Here is a 21,541-nt window from a genome sequence, read left to right on the forward strand (position 1 = left end):
AACCTCCTATATTTCAAATACATTCCGAGAATTTTTTTTAAAGAAATAGTTAAGTTCATTTACTCAAATATCCTTTTTCTTTTCTTAACGAATTAAATAGGTTACTGTTATCACTGTTTGGACGAAGTGACATAAATCTCTTTCTTCAAAAAATGAGACGTGATTCAAACGGCGTAAAAGAGAAAAAAATCTACCAGTAGGTTAATTATATTTATACATGTAATTAAAAGTTAATTTTTGTTTTAAAATATATAATTGATGTAGCAAAAAATTGATATTACCCGATTAGAGAAAATTTGGGTAACTTGTGGAGATCTGGATAGTCAGATTAATAATCGAACTGTTCCAAAAACCAAACTTCGTGGGTTGTCACCTGCATCACAAAGCAAAGTGAGTGGCGCCGGGGGTTGCCCGACGAAAACACTCCAACGTTCAAGTCAGTATTTCCCCAATATAAGTTTTAGAAACTAGAGCATGTGACTATAAAGTGTGTACCTTAAAAATGAGAGGAATTGAGCTATTTATAGAAAGTTGGAGAGTTTCATGGGCTTGAGCCTCTTATGGGCTTTTAGGAATTTATGGGCCTTGATAAAATGTCCAAATAACTAACTAACTAATATGAGATCCAAATGGATTGAGTCATTGGGCTTGGGCCCGAGAGAAAGTCAAATTGAGTCATAACCCATCAATAATGTAATATATTTCATTACTCTGTTTCCATCACCTATTTCAGAGACACATAACATATCTTCCCTCTATAAATAATATGTCACACGCTCATATATACTAGCTAGCCACTCCTACAATGGCCAACTACAGAATGGATTCCTTAGAAGATGAAGCATTATTCCGATCCTACCCATATGCACTCTACTTCGTTCAAAGCCCCTCCAATGTTTCCCATACCAACACCAACACCAACAACAACAACAATGAATCGTTTACGTACGATGATCATCAATCTCCACTTCCATCTGATCATCATCATCGAAACAGCTTGTTGATCAACATCAACCCGATCTACTCATCGTCTCGTGGATCCACAAACTCGTTTTTTCGCGACAAGGATAAGAATTCCGACGAGCAAACCCATAAAAATCGCGGCCGATTAGTATTTGAAAACGGGTTCGACGACCATCATGATGGTGACGACGAGCTTTTTGGCGAGCCGAGGGATAAAGGGTGGCAGAAATATTTTTCTTTGGGGTATTCGGACGCTTGGTGGTGGATTTGTATGCAGTTGGGTTGGAGGTTTTTGGTGAGTTTGATGATTTCGTTGCTTGTTTTCTATGTTGCCGCTAAGCCACCAACGCCTCAAGTGTTCGTCAAGGTAAATTCTCTGTGTTATTTTACAAAAAAAATTATTATTTTTGGAATAATGTCGACATGTAAATTTTAGTTTGAAACCGTATAATTTTGTGACTCTTGTTTATCACTAAGGTACATGCTCTTTTCCGTTCTTGTCTTATTTATACTACCAACTGACCACACACGTTGTGTGTGAAACATAATATGTTTATACATTTTTTTTTTGAAAAATTTTAATTTAATTACCATATTGAACAAAAATAAATTGATATAGTAAGATAATTCTTTATATAAAATATGAGAAATTAAGAATCTCTACAAAATTAAATATGTTTAGGAGTTAATGTATAAATGGGTAGGTTTGGAATTATTAAAAAAAAAAAGCTTCACCAAAAAAACAGTTATTATTCATCTCTCTTACTTTATTAATAACTAGCGAAAAATGCACATGCTTTGAGTGTGTAAAAGATAAGTTTTTTATATTTTTTTTAAAAGTAAAACATGGAGGAGTGGAAGAGATTTAGTGGGTAATTGATAAGAAAGGGTAATTGTGGAATAAATAATTTTGGTGTTTCAAGGTAGTTATTCTAGTGTGCTCAACTTTTATATAATAGTATAGATATAGATATTACTCGAAAAGAATATTTTTGAAACAAGGAATTTTATATTCCATTTATTTTATTGAAAAGTTTTGTAAAATTTTATGAAAATTCGGCTCGATCATTTCGGGAAAAAAGTATAATCATATATGAACACAAATATGTAAACCGCAGTCGAGGACCTTGCGTATCGTATAAATTATATAGATGAAAAATGGGTCAGATTGAAGCCCAACATATTTAGGCCTAAAAAACTTAAAGCCCGTATGACCGGATAGTACTCGTCATATTGGGCCTCAATCCTAGTCCAACTTTTAAGTCTGGAAAATTTTGTTTCATTTTATAGGCCCAAATATTGTAGCCCATGGTAGACTGATTAATAGTTTAATACTAATACTCTTTTGCACGCATTACGTGATTGTACGGTGTTTTTTTAAGAAAAAAATTGTAAAATTAAAAAATTACAAAAAAAATAGTGTTCTCATTAAAAAAAAATAGTCACTAAAACGCAACATATATATCAATTTTACATGTGAGTGTCATTTTCCTAAATTAAAAGACATCAAAGATCACAATGTGAATGTCATTTTGGTAAATAAGAAAATATCTAATGGCTAAAAAAATATAAAGTTATATAAAATAACTAATTTATCTAATAATTTTGATTTATTATGAATTAAGTTATGACATAATCTTAATTTTAACTCAAACTTTAACAATTAATTGAAAATTAGTTAATTAAATGATCTCTATTATAACAAGATAATAATATAAGTTTCTACTTTATAAACACAGCTGTGAGCTTGATGCAAAAATCTTAGTGACCATTTTAGTCCATTATAGGCTCCAATATCTTAATTTAAAATCAAATGGTTATAACATTTAGATTAATAAGTTGATAAAGAAGGGGAAAAATTATCATAAGGGGAACACAAATAAATCGAGTACTGAGTGGAAATTAAAAATTAGACGATAATTTTAATATAAAGATAATTATTTGTGGGTACTTTGATTTTTTTAAATAAATTCACATAGTTTTATAAAATAAGTTAGGAAGATTTTGCTTTCAAACGAAGGAAAAATTATTTTAATAGTTTGTATTTTACAACACTATAAGATATATCGTTTTCTAATAGAAAAATTACTAAATATATATTACTAGACGTCTTATAATATATATCCTGAATATCTAATAAGATGCTTTAATTAACGTTTTATAAATTCATCAAGCTGAACACTATAATATTTGGAAATTAATAATATGTTAAGAAAATGGTTAGTGATTCTAGAGTGGTATTATCTACGCTCTATTTCATCTTATGCACACTTCATCTCATAAAAGAAAGTGTATACAACATAAAAATAGAACGCAAATAACATTAATATCATCGGAGAAAAAAATATTCCTAATGATCGAGTCGTGAGCTTTATATGATATTTCTTGATGTTTTTTTTACATTTTATGACCATCACAAGATGTTCACATGAACATTTCTTTAAAAATATTAAATATTTTCACGATATTAACATAAACATATCTCGTAGTAACCACAACATCCGCCCAAATATTATTATTATAATTAAGTTGACTGTTTGCAACAAATGGAGAACGCTTTTACAAATCATTAGATAATTAACCACTTACATAAAGCTTAACATTCATTCTCTCCCACACGCATATAATAGACTGAGTTTTTATTTAATTATTCTTTATTTTTCCACAAAATTAGTGTGTTTGAGAGATTAAATAACTGATCTATTGGATTACCACTTAATTAAATGCACTTAATATTTAATATCACACAATTAAATTAATTTCATAATTTATTTGTTAAATTTAGTTTAGTCATATGATGATAACTAAAATTGAATATTAATTTTAATTTGCAGATTGGTGGAATTCAGCAGTTCAAATTAGGTGAAGGAGTGGATGCGACCGGCGTGACTACCAAAATACTGAGCTGCAATGCATCAATGGATTTAACTATTGAAAACAAGTCTAGGCTTTTCGGCCTTCACATCCATTCTCCAATTACTAAAATGTTCTTTGGCCGTTTCCCTTTTGCAATGTCACAAGTAAGTCAAATTTTCGGAAAATGATTTTTTTTCCCCACTAATTTGTCTAATGTTGGATTTTAGTTCATTAAGTTGTCAAAGTTTATTTTGAATATATATATTTTAATTTTCGACTATTTTAATTTGATTTATTGTTGATGTGAATCTGACAAGTCGAAAATTTTCTTTGTCACATCATAAACAAAATAAAAAGTTGGTGTAGCAAAGCCAAACTTTAAAAACATATAATAAATCAAAACCTAAAATCGAACAAGTTATTGGACCATGAAACTATTTTCCATCAAATTTATATATATATGTATTCTGAAACCCATCGAACCGGAAAATAACCTTTTTGTACACTAACTTTCATTATTTTGGATTTAAATCCACTAAGTTTTCAAAGTTTGGTTTTGGTGTACCAACTTTCATTCTTTTTGGATTCTAATCTTATTTCGCCATATATAGTAGCGAAGTGGCACAGAAAATATTGAATTGGTATTGAAAAATGCTGCCAAAACACCAAAAATTGCTGAATTACTGAATTATCATATCGCATTAACAATTGAACAAAAATTGTCAAAACTTAAAAGTTAGTGTACCAAAAAATCATATTTCCCCACATCCAATTGATTGAGCTAACCCTTTTACGAATTACTTTTTTCACCTACAAATGTTTATATGGTAATATATACCATATTAATTAGGGTGCAGAACTGTATGCTGGTAGTGATGATTGGACAGTTTTCAAGTTATATGTTGGAACTACAAATAAAGCAATGTATGGTGGTGGAAGAAGCATGCAAGACCTGCTTGAGTCTGGCAATGGTTTGCCCATCACTATTAAATTGAGTTTTGTTTCAAATTTCTATGTGATTTGGGGACTTTTTCAACCAAAATTTCACCGTGAAGCTCATTGTTTGGTGCTTATAGATAACTCTTATGACAAGAAACATAGAACCCAGAAATTTAACAGCACATGCGCTCTAATTCCATGACCATATGTGAAAGCTGGGAACATAGAGATCGAAGTCGTCGTCCCCTCGCAAAGAAAACCACTAAATTTGTATTGTAATTTTTCTCAGACCGCAACTTTATTTACTTTTACTTGTATATCGACGGATCTTTATATTTTTGGTATGGTTTTTTATACAAAAAACTTTAGTTTCATTTTCTTTTTTTCTACATTTAGTGGGGGTGTCCCGAAAGGTCACTTTAAAGTTTGTTTATGAATCCAAAGCAAGATGTAAGATAAGCTTTTAAAATTATGAGCTTGTGGATGCCACACGCAGATAAAATATTATATTGTACAAGCGAGCTAAAAGTAATCAAGCAGTGAGGAACATTAATTTATTTTCACATCAACTAAAAGTATGTGTATATTAATTAAAATCCACTATGGTATCATCGTTAATTGAGTTTTCACTCTTGTATCTTTCATTTCTTTCACAATTTCGATTCTTTATTTTGTAATTTTAGTCATTTTTTTACAGAAACACTTGTATGACATTAGCTGCATTAACGAAACATAGAAAAAAGATTAAAATTGTGTGTGTGGGAGAATAACGAGTTAATATTAGAATATGATAATATAAAAAGAATAAAATTTGACCAAATTTACAATTTTCCCTTCGAAAAGGTTTGGGAGAAAGTACACAAACTAACGGATGAATTCCTTAATTCTACTCGATAAGTAGTTGTCTGGGAATAGATTTATATATTAGCTAGCTATTAGCTAGTAAATAATCTTGTCGTGCTAAATTAATTAGGTACGGAATAGGCGTGAGTGTTGCAAATCCGACGTGCCCCATGAAATCAAAAGTTGTCTAATAAATAATAGAAAACTCAATTTTGTTGGGGCCACCAAGCATAGCCAAATTATATGTGATTTGTCTGACGTTCCATTGGTGGAATTCCACAATTTATTTTACGGAAATTCTTACGACACTCATCGTATGATTCATAAAAAAATATTTTTATGTCAAAAATATGAATTGAGTCAACACGTCTTATGAATATATATATCAAACTCAAAAGTATGGATTGAGTCAACTCATCTCACAGATATTTACTAATATATATGATATATTTATTTGTACTCGAGTTTAAATAACTAAATCAGATGAATGAATCATTAAAAATTTCGATACGTGGCGAGTTTGAACTCAAAATTCTAGCCTAGATATGTATGTGCCTTCAATTCAAAAGTTTAAAGCTTGAGTCGAGCTCCATTTATACATACATCATTCGCACAATCCTTAGCACTTTAATGTTGTCGTTTCCATAGCATGGAAGGGTGAAACAAAGGTACTTAAAGGTTTGAATGGGATTTGGTGCTTCAAATTGTGAGAGGGAAATTAAAAGAGCTCTATTACATTGGACACCCCAACATATATTGAGTTCAAGGTTAGTCTTTATTTACAAACAAAATTCAATAATTTGTAATGTACATAAATCATAAGATGCATTTGCTATCTACTTGTTTGCTTTTGTTTATATATATCTTTTGATGATTTCTAGTATGTTGAAAATAAATTGGAAAAAAGGAATTAATCAGTTTGTATATTGTCTCCACCAGAAACTTAAATGATCGTTAATATTTAATTTATTTTTTTTGTTGTTCTCTCTTTTTCAGGATTTGCATGCAATTTGTCATTTGTTAGTACAATAATCTGGCAAACTGCTACATCTGCGAGTGAGTACTTTTCTCCCTTCAGATTAAATTTACACCCATTCTTTAAATCAAAGTTTTGTTTTATATAGAATAATTTTTTTTAACTATAATGGTATTATGTAACCATGGCATTGATTTCATTAAGTTATCGATCAATTAGATTAAGACACGCAGAGAGGTCAGCATCTAATTAAGAAGGATATATGAAATAGCTAGTGATAGAAATTATTTTTTAATTACAAAATGTTTCAGAAGATATGTCGAATAAGTTAGGTTTTGGCATTTGATTTAATTAGATTAAGTAGATTTCTTTGTCTAAAATCTAAATAATTGATTAGTAAATACACATGATTGTCAAATCTAATTCAACCGGCAATTTTTATTTAGGTCGCGAGCCAAGGAAAGGAACAAGTAGTTGTTAATTTTTAAGGATCAAATTCATTTCAAGACTAATATTTATTTCGTGGTCCATCGTTAACGTTGTGTCAATTTAGTACTACAGAAATTTTTTTTTTTTTTTTGACAGCGAAGTTAGTACTAAATAATACTTAATTTTATTTCGAGTTTAATGATACTACTATATATTAATCAATATGGAAAAACGGCAATTTTGATCATGTATGTTTGTCACTTTGCGATTTCGGTCCTCTATGTTTTCATATTTCAGTTTTAGTCCTTCATGTTCTGATTTTTGGCAATTTCAGTCTTTTTTTTTTTGAAAATATGCTTACGTGATACAATGCACGTCAGCTCCACATCAGCACCGCAATGGTGCCACATCAGCGTCGCATCGGAAAAAAAGACTAAAATTGCAACCAAAAAAAAAAGATAGCGGACTATAACTGAAACATGAAAACATAGAGGACCAAAATCGCAGAGTGACAAACCTAAAGAATCAAAAAAGCAATTTTTCTTAATCAATATTTATAGGAATAAAATTTTAATGTGTATAACATAGAAGTTATTAACATCACACGTGTAGAAGAATAATGAAAAAACACTAAAAAACCGCCCAAAAAATCCAAGTTATTTATTGAAAACCAAACTTTAATAAGTTATATGATTATAAAATCCAAAACATACCGACTTAATTATATGATTAAAACGACAATGTTTTCTATAGTTCGTAAATGTATATTGGAATTCTTAACCCCGGATAACTCAATCAAGAAAGTTAATTCAAGGTGGCGAAATCAAAAGTTAATTAAGTGTCTTCAAATTCTTAGAGTTGTTAGCCGTTCAAATAATAAAATATATATGAATATGTGATCACTATATATTTTGGACCATACTTTGACATATGGTCAAGATAATGGCACATCATACGGAACTTTCCAAGCTCGGCCTCTTGAATTTATTAATTAATATAGTATAGTTTTTATATTACTTTCACCGATTAATTAATTATAAGCTGAATTGGGGTCCAAAAGAAACCGTACGTGTACTACTAGAAACGAAAATTATTTGAAGTATTTTGGGAGTGTTTAACTGGGGAAGAAAAGGGAATTAATTCTAGTCGGAAACGGACAGCATGCATGTGTCCCATTATTTTCTGTGTCTTTTGTTGACGATAACGAAATATGTGATGAGTGAAATATTGGAATGGAATGGACGTATAATAATTGCACAAACTCTAACATTCGGGGGAGTTTAGAACTTGTGAAGGCTCTGCTGCTATAGCTTTTTATGAATCTTGTCCTTTAACAAAATATTAATTGCACTTTTTATTTCTTCCCGGAAAATATTTAACTATCAGTCGGCTGATCGATTTAAATAGAATCATCATAAGGTTCATCGCTTTTCTCTTAAATTTTGAAAAAAAAAAAAAAGAAAAGAAAAGAAAAAGGTAATGATATCGAGACGACTAATTTTCAAAAGATAGCCACATTTATAGATCTTCGCGTGAGGAGACGATACTTAAGTGACAAGAAAAGTATCAGAAATTAGGAAATTTGGTTTATATATATATATATATATATATATATAGAGTTTTTTATGATGCCCAACACTATATGCCCACTTCATGTCCACCATGTACAAGTCAACTCATCTATTGTACATGAACTCATCTATTGTACATGGTGGACATGTAATCTTTTTTTATTTAGCGTTGATATAAAATCGATGCAATAATTGTACGTATCGTATAATTCGTATCCAGCACTACTTTTTCTAAAGAAAAAAAAAACAAAAAAGAAAAAAAAAACCTTTATTATCATATAATCTAATACATTTTAGACATAATAATTTCCTATTTTCAATTAAAATTTGATACATATTATCTTTTACAAATGGATTCTTTTATTTATGTTATATATATATATTTTCCATGCCTATAAGCTTTTTCCTGTTCCCAATAAATTTTAATGCCTCTTTTTCCATTAATGCCATCTATATATATGTTCACATACAATAACGTAATTGCTATATATGTGTTATGTACGGATGAGCAAAATACGGCATGCAAATATCTTCGACGACAAATGTCGATGCCTTTCTTTCTTCATTTGACAGCGAACTTAATTCGATGTTTCCGAGGTCATCTGTATATATATATATAACACTGTACTGATCGAACACTCGTTTGAATTAAACAGCCGATCGAGCTTAATTAGAAATTAAACATCGGCGATCGACTCCGTACTAGTGTTTGCTTAATTAGCTCATGGCCGATGATATTGGTGAGAGGATCCCAGTAGCATCCAGAGGAAGCAGCTGGAATTTACCCATTTGGGTTTTCTTCAAAGATGCCAGGTGTGCAAGTTTTATATATATTGAAATGATATGTGACATGATGTTTTTGTGGTGGAAATTAACTTATGGTGATTACGTACGTACCCGGCCCATTTTGGATTTTAATTTCAGCTGTGTTTTCAAACGAGATGGTATTGGAATGGAGATCTTGAACATTGCACTCCCTGCTGCAATGGCGTTAGCTGCTGATCCCATCGCGTCCTTGATCGATACGGCGTTTATCGGCCATTTAGGTCCCGTGGAAACAGCTGCTGTGGGAGTTTCCATAGCTATATTCAATCAAGCTTCCAAGATCACCATATTCCCACTTGTTAGTATCACCACCTCTTTCGTTGCGGAGGAAGACACCATTCACAAAATCCAACAAGCTGGAATTAATATTGGAAACGATCTGGAAAAGGGTACTTCCAGTATTAACAACAATAATATGGATCATACGCATTTCGACGTGACATCGAAAAACAATGACACAGAGATGCAGGGTACCGAAGATAGCGTTGATAATCAAGACTTGGAAAAGGGTATTATATATATATTTATATATATACTTTTTTTTTAATTAAATTAAATTCTTGATCCTCGTCTGGGTTTTTAATTTAGCTAATATTTTTTTGGTCCTTTGGACAAGATTTCGTCATGACGACATGTAAGTCTGTTGATGCTCCTCCTCCTAGCATCGGTTCAGACAAAGATCAGAAAACGAAAACCGAACGTCGGCACATCCCTTCTGCGTCGACTGCGCTACTTCTTGGTGCCATTCTTGGACTTGTTCAGACCATTTTCCTTGTTTGTTTGGCCGAACCATTTTTAAATGTAATGGGAGTGAAATCTGTGAGTATCCCAAGATAATAATTTATATATGTTCCCAAAAACCATACATATATTTTGCTACATTATTAAATTTAGGAATTAAACATAATTAATTAACCCTTTATAATTTAATTTGCAGGGATCTCCTATGCTACCCCCTGCGCACAAATATTTAACAATAAGATCACTCGGGGCACCGGCGGTGCTACTCTCTTTAGCCATGCAAGGGGTCTTTCGAGGTTTCAAGGACACTAAAACTCCTCTCTATGCCATCGGTATATAAAACTCTTTTATCTTTTGTGTATTCTTACGTGAAATCAAGATTTAAGGCAAAACAATTGGTCCTCTATTTAATACTCTTTTTTTTCCAATAATGCACTTGTGAGTAAATTTGCTGTTGAATTTTATGACTGTAAACAGCTGCAGGAGATTTAACAAATATAATATTGGACCCCATATTTATCTTTGCTTGTCGGCTCGGTGTTACTGGTGCTGCCATTGCTCATGTTCTTTCACAGTAAGCACTCATTGTACATATATTAAAGGAAAACTGCAATTTTAGTTTTACATTTTTGTCATTTTGCGATTTTAGTACTCTATGTTTTTATATTTCAGTTTTTGTCCTGCATGTTTTGATTTTTGTCAATTTTAGTCTTTTTTATTCGAAAATGCTTACTTGACACTGTACACATCGGCTCCACATCAGTACTGCATTGGTGCCACATCAGCGCCACATCGGAAAATGACTAAAATTGCAAAAAAAATAAGAGATAGCAGACTAAAACTGAAATCTGAAAATATAGATGATCAAAATCGCAAAGTGAGAAATATAGAGGACCAAAAAAGCAATTTTTCCTATATTAAATCATCCCAAATTAAGATTTTACTACACTTGTAATACTATACATAAACATAGAATTTGAAATGTCAAATCTAATATTTTTCAGGTACTTAATCTCCTTCATACTCTTGTTCAAATTAATGAAACAAGTGGATCTGCTACCTCCAAGTCTCAAGGATTTGCAATTGCAAAGATTTCTCAAGAATGGCAAGTACTTCGCACGCTGCCCGTTTAAACCTCTAATCTAAATATCATTTGCAAAAATCAAGAGTAAGATCAGAGTTTTCGACGACAGGCCGACGACTATGGTTATGAAACAAAACTAATAAAAACAAACTTTGGAAAGCAGGCAAAAATGCCCGTTTGCCAACTTTAGAGAAATGTAGTTAGCTAGCTCATGTATTAGACGATCCTTATAAATTATATCATGTCTTATATGACATAATATTTACTTCGTTTTCAATAATATTTGGCTAAACATTTTGCGCAGGTTTTCTTTTACTGGCGAGAGTTATTGCCGTCACAATCTGTGTGACTTTATCGGCATCAATGGCTGCAAGACTTGGTGCTACATCTATGGCTGCATTTCAAATATGCCTGCAGGTTTGGATGACTTCTTCACTCCTTGCAGATGGCCTAGCTGTGGCTGGACAGGTATATATCCAAGCCTATAAATATTCATATTAACCCGAATTTCCATACGCAATCGGAACAATTAACGCCGCAATCTTTATAACAAGACGATTGTCATTTCACATGTCAAATTTGTAGGCAATTCTTGCTTGTGCATTTGCTGAGAAAGATTATGAGAAAGCAGCCGCGGCTGCAGCCAGAGTATTGCAGGTATAGTTCAACTATATAGATAGTGTTTGAGAGATCTTTCAGGAAGTACTTCCCAACTTTTGAAAATGTTGTTAAGAAAAAGCCGAGAAGCGCTTACTAAAAGCTCTACAAAAAACTACCGTGCCCGTAAACGGAACGATCCATCCATCAACCGGGCAAAAAAATGTAAACAAGTATTTGACAATTTCATGTGTTTCAGATGGGATTTGTGCTAGGACTAGGACTTGCTGTCGTTGTTGGACTTGGACTCGAATTCGGATCAGGAATCTTTACCAAGGACAAAAGTGTAGTTCGCCTTATTGCCATAGGCATCCCGGTATGGATCGCTCATCAAGCATTTGCGCAATTCGCTTCACACTCTTGTCAAATTGTAGCTAGTAAAACTTCATGATCCTTTTCTATCAACAGTTTGTAGCAGCTACGCAGCCTATAAACTCGTTAGCGTTCGTTTTCGATGGCGTAAACTTCGGAGCATCCGATTTTGCATACTCTGCATACTCCATGGTAACTTAACTTCACATCATAAAAATATAAATGAAACAGAACAAATTCTCTATTCGTTTTTTTTTTCTCAATGAAAAAATGATATGCAGGTTTTGGTGTCCATAATAAGCATCGGATCATTGTTTGTTCTGTCAAAAACCGATGGGTTTGTAGGAATATGGTATGCTTTAACCATTTACATGGCACTCAGAACATTTGCTGGCGTTTGGAGGTAATTCTTTTGATATTTTTAGCAAAAACAACGTACGATGAAAACAAAAACTAGGAGATCATTTACAGTTTTTAATGTTTATTATGTTCATATTTGCAGGATGGGAACAGGAACAGGGCCGTGGAAATTTCTCAGGAGTACTCGGTTGCTCCCTTAGAATATATATTTATATACATACATGTATTATAATGTTGCTATATATTATGTATAATAAAACCGAACACTCGAATTTTGGTGCTAGAGATGCATATGAGTTATTATAGTTTTTGGAAAATTAAATCTTTTAATTTATTTCCATGTTGCATACGAACTTGAACCCAATAATTCAGTCAGGATAGAGCCAGGAAATTCCATATTTTGACCAAGTTAAAAAGAGACGATGTGCTAAAATTATATTTTGAAAAATTAATGCTATGTCATTGTCTCCTTTTGACTCCGTCTCTGGGTTCACTATATATTAATAAACAAGCAATAAACTAAAAAAATACAAAAGAAGTACACATCCAATGTAGAGAAGGGTTCTATCGATGATAACATACGGGCAGTGCTCATATGTTAGATTTGACGGCTCTTTTTTGTTTGCATGCGAGATGTTCATGTGAGTATTGTCGGCTCTTTTTTGTTTGCACGCGAGATGTTCACATTAATTTCTTGTGTGCAGAAAATAAAGCATTAGATTCACATTTGACGGTGGTCGAAAGAGGTTGCATTGACAAATTCGTGGAGAAGAAAACGTATTTCTCTGTCCTACTTGAGTGACGACACTGCCATTTATGATGGCCATCATATCTTATCTAATCATGAACCTACTAAAGTCGCAACTACTTTTCCAGGAAACTAATCACCATCAATGCGTAGGCCATTGTCACACTATAATGTCTCGCATTCGTCCAAAAAAAACATCCCAATTGTTTATAGTTGATATTATTCACCAAATAAATTTTGGTCTCATCGATGACTTAAACATAGATGTTTGTGTGGAATTCATAAAGCATCTCCCTAGTTCATATCTATGTATTCTTTCCCATAAAAGTATAAAAATCGAGCTTGTGTAAATGAATGGAGAGTCTAGTACAAAATTAATTTGTGCGTGCGTTGCTTATTCTTACATAATGTCAGCAAAGTGTACTTGTCCGACGAAATTCTTTCCAAGATGTTGAAAAATATTCATTTATTTAAGTTTTCAAAGACAATCGAAAGGCGTTCCTTAATGTTTCTAATATTGAAGCCGATGATATAAAAATCAAAACACATGACTATTTATTGTACTACGGTTTCATGTAATAATTGTCCAAGTATGTACTTACTCCTAAAATAACTTTTAAGAGAGCACAAATACTAAAAGAGAGAACAAGTAGCCAGTAGCATCAATTATAAGCTGAGAAACCCAAAAAAAAAAAAAAAAAAAAAATTACAATTATGACTTCAATAAATGGAATAAAGAGTAGAAATACATAAAAGGATAACCTTGAGATTATCAAATACAAAGGAACATTGTCCAAACTGGACTGGGTTTTCTCTTCAGCACACAGCCCAGACAACAAATTGGAAACTCATATAATAATCAACAAATGATTAGAGCAGAATACATCTTTCAAAAAAAATAATAATAATCATAATAATAAAAATAAAAATTCATTATACCCATCAAACTCCCAAGCTTGAGAAACGCTGTGGTTACCATTAGCCTTGCACCTCTACACCGTTGAAAAAAGAGGGGATTTTTTTTTTATATATGTCCTAAAATAGGGGTTGTTGACTAACTGAATGAATTCTCGATCCTGTTTACTAGGCTACGAGCTGATCTTGTTGCATCTGCTCGAGCCAGGCTCCTATAACTGAATGATCAATTGAATCGATTTCAGAGTTTGATTTCAAACACTCACCGGATGTCACGGCAGAACCAGAAATGGAAGCAGCAACAGGCTTTTCCATCATCTCAGGTGGTGATTCTTTGACAAGAGACTGCACCCACGACAAGTCGGGCTCCTCCCCATCGTCGCCCAGTTCAAAAGAAGACGATCTCTTCAAGGGAACGTGATTGTTTCCACTTAGGGACCAATCAGCTTTTTCATTGGGGGATCCCCATTTAGACAGAGCAGCTACAGGAGATCCAACGGTGGGGGCACGGTTGGATCCAAGATCTCGGGAGCTGAGGCTACGCATCTGTAGCTGCTGCTTCTCACGATGTGCGAAAGCTGAGAAACGGGCACTCATTGGTGATGCAGATTCCAAGCTTCTTGGGGACATTCTTGGGGACGAGACACCAAGAGAAGCCTGCAACAGAGGGTGTTCCATATTCCTAGGAGAAAATGCTTTAGTGTTAATTGGTGATAAAATGTTCTGCTGCTGTTGAAACTGATTAAGAACAGCTGATTTGTGGGTGGGCGAAAAAACACCAGAATTAGCTGCCTGGTCAGAAGAAAATCTAGGGGATAACGCAAGCTCGGCCATAAAGAGATCTTCAAGATTCGAAGGAGTAAGAGATGACTTAGATCTTGCAGACCGATTCAAAAAGGCAGAATTGGGATGTGGCTGCGAAAAGCGTGCCAAATCATTCATAACAAGTTGCTGTGCATCAAATTCCCGCAACAGATTAAGATCCTCGGGTGGAATATCTCGGGCACTAAGGGAAGATCTTAGGCGACTGGACTGCAGATTGCTACCGGGTAGATTAAGGGTCGGGACATTTGGCTGAGGCCAAGGTGCAGATGAATGAGATATTCCATTTGCTGTAGGGGACATGCTCGGATTAAAGACAGGAGACATCACAGAGTGTGATGATGGTGAACCAGGCAAAAGGCTTAAAGCTGCAGCCATGTCCATGAAACTAGCTGCAGAGGCAGCTGATATGGGTGAAGGAACACCAGATCCAGTAGAGCCATACAAGGGACGAAGCTCCTCTTGAGTGTGCGCAAAAAAACACACCTGTCTAGCACAGCTAGTGCCATCCTTACAGAGTCTTGTTCGATACTGAGCAGGATGCAGCCAACATTCAAATACACCATGTGCATACTCGCACATGTCTCCTCTCCGACACGCACCCTTCCGGAAATCAGGACAAGGAACACAACTGTAATGGAACTTCCGAGGATCCCTTCTGCGAGCATTTTCTCCAGGGTGAACAAAAGGGCACTCGGTCCAATCATGAGAATAGGCTCTCGAACAAGGCCTGACCTTGAATGAGAACATACGGAACTCATCAGTTGAATAGATACTGTTCCGGATGTCGGGCAAAGATGGATCCACTGGATATTGCTTCTTCTCAGACACAGAATTAACAGGGACATCACTGGATTTTAACACTGTCGGAGTAGATATATAGTTGGACGGCGACAATGGAGAAACGCTCTCTTGGTTTGACGATAAAATAGGAGAGGATGCATTCGAACTACATGCAGAAACACCATTGTTGCCTTCGCCAACTGATCCATCAGAAATATTGTTCAAAAGCAATTCCTCAAGAGCAGCCCTTGCACCAGGAAGCTTTGGAGGGGCAACAATCACATCAACTGGGCGGCAGCCATCTATGTCCTCAACATTGGGATCAGCGCCAGCAGATAATAGCAGTTTCACAACATCAAATGCATGGATAGATCCTCCATAAGCAGCACAATGAAGAGCAGTCCACTTGTCTTTACCGCACGATTTGTTCAAATCAACTTCTGGCAAAGCAACTATCAACTTCAACACATCCACACTGCCATAAGTAGCTGCTACCATCAGCGGTGTTCTTTCTTCCTCGCTAATTTGTTTTGAACCTTTCTTCCGAACAAACCAAGGCCCAGTTTCATCAACCGGGGACAAATCAAACTCAATGTACCTCTTGAAAGATTCAAGGTCATTGTTGGCAGCAAATTCAAGAACACTGGAAAAGGAATCTTCAGTCTCCACAGATAAATTACTCATGTCTTTCATTTTATTCGATTGTAAATCAGCAGCCTTTTGGGTGGTAGAAGAACTTGAATTTGATTGCTCCTGCCCACTGCACATAGTCCAATCAACTACAGAACAACCAAGAACTATCTGAATCAAATAAAAATAAACAGATATTAATGGCCCCCTCCCGCAAAAAGAGCAAGCATGATCCACTGGTTCAAAATAGATGTACAACGTTTCTTATTATGTTATCGGTTTCATTCAAATTGGTATCATGTTAGGCTCCACAAGAATAATCTTGTAACTTTTGAACATATATCACACATGTATGCATCTGAATCAGAAAAAAATTGCATCTTTTGTCCAAGCACCTGTCATGTTGAGATAAAGCAGGTATTGAACAAATTAACAAAAAGTACATCAACATAATTAAAGTAAAGCTTGATAAATATTCAAAATAGAAAACAAAGGTTTTACTTCAATCCCGGTGCTAAGGTAACAAATTTCACTCCAGTATCGACCAAAAATTTATGGTTAAGTGCTATTTTTTCACATTCTCAAAAATAGGTACCTACCATCTTAAAGGCTTCCTCTTTTATTTAGAAACATAAGAAAATTTATAGAATGGGGAAGCAAGCCAATATCGAATCATAAACAAACAGATGCAAAACACGGTCAAATTAAGCATCTCACTTTGACATATTGAACCACACTTTGAAAAGCGAACAAATTTTACTTTTTCACCAGAAATACGCCAAGAAAATCGAATCATCGATCCAAAAATGCAAATTCGAACCTAACATACACATCACTGATTCATTTAATGAAAAATTACTACAGAGCTATCCATACAGCTCAGCGAGATCAAAAAATTTAATTCAAGAAAAAATTATTTGAATACAAGAACAGCAAAATAGATTTTAAAAATAATACTGCACTTTCATGAAGCATAATTAGTATGAAAGTCGTACAGATACGTAAACCGGAGAATCTATATCTGGGCAAACTGAATAAAAGATTTATCACATCAAACAGAAAATTAGAGTCAACCCAACTCAACAAATCAGCTGAACACCCAAAAAGAATAAAATAAATGAGCAATCCCATAACATAAAACTCACCGATATCCCCAAAAACAGAGCTTTTACCAAGATCTACCAACGGGTCGTATCCATCACCCTTTTATCGATCTATTGTCCGAAGAAAAATAAATAGTGATAGAAAAACAAATCAAAGAAAGCCGATGTTTCAAGCGATGCGATCTTCATCGTACAGATTTGCAACTCAAAAAGACAGTGGAAGAAGTCTTTTCTAACGTAGCCATGGATAGATACAGTGCGAGTTATGTATGTATATGTGGGAAAAACGAGAAAATATAGAGAGAAAACGACAGGAGGGAGGCCTGTAATAGAGATTAGTGAGAGAATGCGTCGATTTTAGGCGTAAAGGGGAGCGGTTTTGAAATCTAAATGAAATTGAAATTGAAATTGACATGAAATTGAAATGCAGAATGGTATTGAAATTCACGCGAAATCAGAGTCGAATTTGGGGGAGGTGAGAAGTGTGGGGCCGCCAACCACGGAAATTTGGATTTCAGACCATAAGGTCGTGTTTGGTTGCTCTTCCTTTCTTTTAATTTTTTTTTTTTCCAATTATTTTCAAAACACAAAAACTTCCCTGAATTAATCGAGTACAAAATCAGTTTTATGAGACGAATATCTTTTTTCATTCGGCTCAATACAAAATATTACTTGTTAGTAAAAATATTATTTGTCACTCTAAATATAAATCAGGTCGACCTGTTTTATGAATATAGATTCGTGAGATTTTGATTAATAATAATATTCTAAAATTGCCCAACAAATTTTCTAAGTTCCTTGTGACTTGTTCATTTATAAGGCATTTAATTTAATTAAGATTTTATGCATTTTTTATTTTTCATGAATGGTATGATTAATTGTTGTTAACTTCAACTTCAAAAAAAAATATTGTTAACTTCGTATTATCACTTTGGACCATGTAAACAAATTGGTGTGTGGCATCCATTTGCTTTAGGAAAATATCAATTGTTGATACTATTCCCATTTTTAAATTGTTATTTAATTTCTTGTTTAGTACATATAAAACAAATTTCAATTATCTTCTACTGTTAAAAAAACATGATTTTATGTACTTGAAGAAATCCATGTAAAATATAATTATGAAAAAAATATATATATGCCCTTGTATCTTCACTAATTATCCTTTATTGCGTTTTACTAATCAAGTAAATAATTTGATAAATGATATAATGGCTAAAAAGATGTCACATGAGTGTTTTCAAGTGGACCAATATTTGATGTCACCTTAAAACTAAAAAATAAAACAAACGGTGTAGTGCTTTTTTGGTCCATCACATCTAATACCATTTGGATGATATTGAAAGGCTTCAAGGCTTTAACCAAGCATAAAAATAAATTTTTTGACACAGTTCGACGCATTAATTTTATGAATTTTTATTTGATCTAATACATGAAAATTTATTAATTTTTATGTTTAAAATATTATTTTGCGATGCAAGTATGTAACGAATAGACCCATATTATTAATAAAAAATTTTAAAATCATCTAAAAAAATTTATTGCAGCGTAATATTTTTAAAATATCCATGTACTATATTATAAATAAAATGTTTCAATGATCTAAGATTCCATGTCACGAATTGGATGAAACTTGAAAGTGCATCGACAAATTTACTCTCTATATCGATAATGTGTTGTAGCTCATTGGCATCTTCAAATAATATGAGACGAGATATTGAATTCGAAACTCAATTATAATAGCAACTCTCTTGATTAAACAAAAAAAAAATTCCGCATGCACCATATTCACGGCTAAATAATAGGAACTTAGAAAAGGACTACGGGTTGGAGAAAGTCATTTTTTAATTTTTATTTTTTGAGATTATCTATTTTGATGAGACTCCATGTTATGCTTACAGTCATTTCAAATCGATCATACACTTCTTTCCGTATCGAATCCGAGTTTTCTAATTTTTATATTGTATTATATGGGATATAATTTGTGTCAATTATTAACAATATTGTGATCTTATAAATTATTTAGTTTAAATTATTAATTACATGATAACTTATTAATTTTTATATTATAGCAAGAACCAAATATACATGTAATATAATTAAATTTCTAGAAAATATAAATTTAGTAAGTAGGTAATTTATGACAGCATGGAAATTATCATGGAGTTACATAAATATTCTCTCCGGAAACATTTTTTAAAAAAAAATCATTCTCCGATCCGGAAACTTGATCTTATTAATCCATGAAAATTATTAGTATGTCCATTCAATTTATGGTGGGATAAGATCGAAAAACTTGTAATATGATGATAAGGATTATTAATTTATCGAATATGATTTCCGTAGATCATATTACAAATCCTCTTCTTAAAGTAAATTATAAATCAAAGTTTAATCCAATCACAAATAAATATATTATTCAAATGATAACACGATGGTAGAAAAATATAAAAACAATACTCTTTTTTTTTTCGCAAAAGATGGTTGACTCGGGGTTGTGTGTTTGTAAGCTAAGACGTTCATGAATATTTTTCAAAAAAAAAATTTACTGTTATGTTATATATTTATAAAACCAAGCTAATATTATTTCAATGATAGTATAAAATCAATAGTTTTGAAAACTGAATAGAAAGATTATTTAATTAAAAAAAAACCAAAGTTAATTACTATATTATATAAATTGATAATTTCTCATATACGAACAAACTCGGAATAAAAAAGTTATTCCAAACAATACCTTGTTGTTGGAGTTGGTCAAGTCAAAATGATGGAGGGAGGGGTCCCGGATTTGTGTTGAACATTAAATTGTTCCAACAATTGGCTGTTTGGAGTCCGCCACTGACGCGAAGTGGAGGGTACGAACTGCAGGCATTAGTCAATTTTGGTTAATTACTCATATCCAAATAGGTTTTTGAAAAAAAACAAGAATTATAAATTTATACTTAGATTTTGTTTGGATTGGATTCGATAGTGTCTTTTGAATTTTAGTGTGTGAAATAACTCTATATTGAGATAGATATGACTCAAAAAATAAATAGCTGAGATTTAAAATATATTGTCAACTGGATTTATTAAGCAAGTCGATGGTTTTTAGCATAAATTTGAAATCCGTGTGATCAAATTTATTGATCCAAATACAACGGTAGTTAAAAACCCCGATTAGTTGGTAATTGCTAGAGTAGGAAAAAATGTATACTGATTTGAGATACATTGAAGTGTAAACAATACAGATTAGCTAATACTTAAGTTCCTTGGTTAGGGAAAAAAAATGAGTTCCCTACTTCGTTATGCATACATTATATATATATATATATATATATATATAATATTCTAATTTTGTCTTTTTTGTATTTTGGTCAAATTAGTATTTAAAGTTGGTTTTAATAACGTAATTAAACTGTGTGTCTTTCGTTTTTTTTTGTCAAAGTGTCGAAATTGTGCCGAAAAGTCTGATGTCATGTTCAAAAATACTAATGTGATATCAAACAACACTAATGTTTTTGTTGTTACATCAACGTTCCGACAAAAAGATTAAAAATAAAATAAAAACTCGAAACACAATTTAACGTTCATGAACAAAATCCAAATTTAAATACGTAATGAATAAAATGCAAAACATTTTGCTTATTTCGTGACCACATTATATTGAAATTTACCTAATTACGTTTATTGTGCAGTAAAAGCCTGCTTAATAGTCGATGACATCATGTAGCTCATCTAACAACAAGATCTCAAGTATGACACGAAATTTCGAGTTCGTTGCTTTAAAAAAAAAGTCCGCTACTTCGTTATGCATACATAATATATATATATATATATATATATATGTGTGTGTGTGTGTATATAATGCAATTAAACTGTGTGTCTTTCGTCTTTTTTTGTTGGAGTATCGGAGTTGCGTCGAAAAGTCTGATGTTATGTTAAAAAATACTAACGTGATATCAAATAACGCTAACGTTTTTGTTGTTACATCGGCATTCCGAC

At 32.8% G+C, this 21,541-nt stretch overlaps 3 protein-coding genes across 5 annotated transcripts; 2 read left to right on the plus strand and 1 right to left on the minus strand.

Annotated features, from left to right (window-relative positions):
• The first annotated feature begins 811 nt into the window (after positions 1-811).
• On the plus strand, positions 812-5,133 carry LOC140893157 (uncharacterized). Its single transcript, XM_073302223.1, has 3 exons — positions 812-1,330; positions 3,798-3,983; positions 4,670-5,133. Exons 1-3 carry the CDS (start codon positions 821-823, stop codon positions 4,958-4,960), a joined length of 987 nt encoding a protein of 328 aa, XP_073158324.1. The 5' UTR covers positions 812-820; the 3' UTR covers positions 4,961-5,133.
• A 1,042-nt stretch (positions 5,134-6,175) lies between these two features.
• Positions 6,176-12,840, plus strand: LOC140891750 (protein DETOXIFICATION 43). The gene is made up of 14 exons (XM_073300379.1): positions 6,176-6,368; positions 6,598-6,657; positions 9,234-9,390; positions 9,502-9,911; positions 10,019-10,221; positions 10,340-10,475; positions 10,621-10,717; positions 11,148-11,248; positions 11,532-11,695; positions 11,813-11,884; positions 12,084-12,200; positions 12,293-12,388; positions 12,478-12,599; positions 12,699-12,840. The coding sequence occupies exons 3-14, from the start codon at positions 9,302-9,304 to the stop codon at positions 12,754-12,756; spliced, it is 1,665 nt and encodes a 554-aa protein (XP_073156480.1). The 5' UTR covers positions 6,176-6,368; positions 6,598-6,657; positions 9,234-9,301; the 3' UTR covers positions 12,757-12,840.
• A 1,378-nt stretch (positions 12,841-14,218) lies between these two features.
• Positions 14,219-17,909, minus strand: LOC140886440 (zinc finger CCCH domain-containing protein 30-like). 3 transcript variants are annotated; one of them, XM_073293016.1, is made up of 2 exons: positions 17,600-17,909; positions 14,219-16,603 (listed from the first exon to the last, which is right to left on the minus strand). In XM_073293016.1, exon 2 carries the CDS (start codon positions 16,590-16,592, stop codon positions 14,388-14,390), a length of 2,205 nt encoding a protein of 734 aa, XP_073149117.1. In that variant the 5' UTR covers positions 16,593-16,603; positions 17,600-17,909; the 3' UTR covers positions 14,219-14,387. The 3 variants fall into 3 exon arrangements, with proteins under 3 accessions (XP_073149117.1, XP_073149118.1, XP_073149116.1); XM_073293017.1 differs by having other exon boundaries at positions 14,219-16,584; positions 17,600-17,908; XM_073293015.1 differs by having other exon boundaries at positions 14,219-16,625; positions 17,600-17,908.
• Positions 17,910-21,541: the final 3,632 nt, after the last annotated feature.

Source organism: Henckelia pumila, chromosome 3 (assembly GCF_033568475.1).
Source record: "Henckelia pumila isolate YLH828 chromosome 3, ASM3356847v2, whole genome shotgun sequence".
Taxonomy (NCBI): domain Eukaryota; kingdom Viridiplantae; phylum Streptophyta; class Magnoliopsida; order Lamiales; family Gesneriaceae; genus Henckelia; species Henckelia pumila.

What these genes read in the sequence shown, in the direction of transcription:
- LOC140893157 (XM_073302223.1), top strand. Translation starts at nt 821, where the DNA reads ATGGATTCCTTAGAAGATGAAGCATTATTCCGATCCTACCCATATGCA. An exon ending in CGCCTCAAGTGTTCGTCAAG is followed by an intron (nt 1,331 to 3,797) that starts GTAAATTCTCTG and finishes TTTAATTTGCAG; the next exon opens with ATTGGTGGAATTCAGCAGTT. An exon ending in TCCCTTTTGCAATGTCACAA is followed by an intron (nt 3,984 to 4,669) that starts GTAAGTCAAATT and finishes CATATTAATTAG; the next exon opens with GGTGCAGAACTGTATGCTGG.
- LOC140891750 (XM_073300379.1), top strand. Translation starts at nt 9,302, where the DNA reads ATGGCCGATGATATTGGTGAGAGGATCCCAGTAGCATCCAGAGGAAGC. An exon ending in GCAAAGATTTCTCAAGAATG is followed by an intron (nt 11,249 to 11,531) that starts GCAAGTACTTCG and finishes CATTTTGCGCAG; the next exon opens with GTTTTCTTTTACTGGCGAGA. An exon ending in CATACTCTGCATACTCCATG is followed by an intron (nt 12,389 to 12,477) that starts GTAACTTAACTT and finishes AATGATATGCAG; the next exon opens with GTTTTGGTGTCCATAATAAG.
- LOC140886440 (XM_073293016.1), bottom strand. Translation starts at nt 16,592, where the DNA reads ATGTGCAGTGGGCAGGAGCAATCAAATTCAAGTTCTTCTACCACCCAA.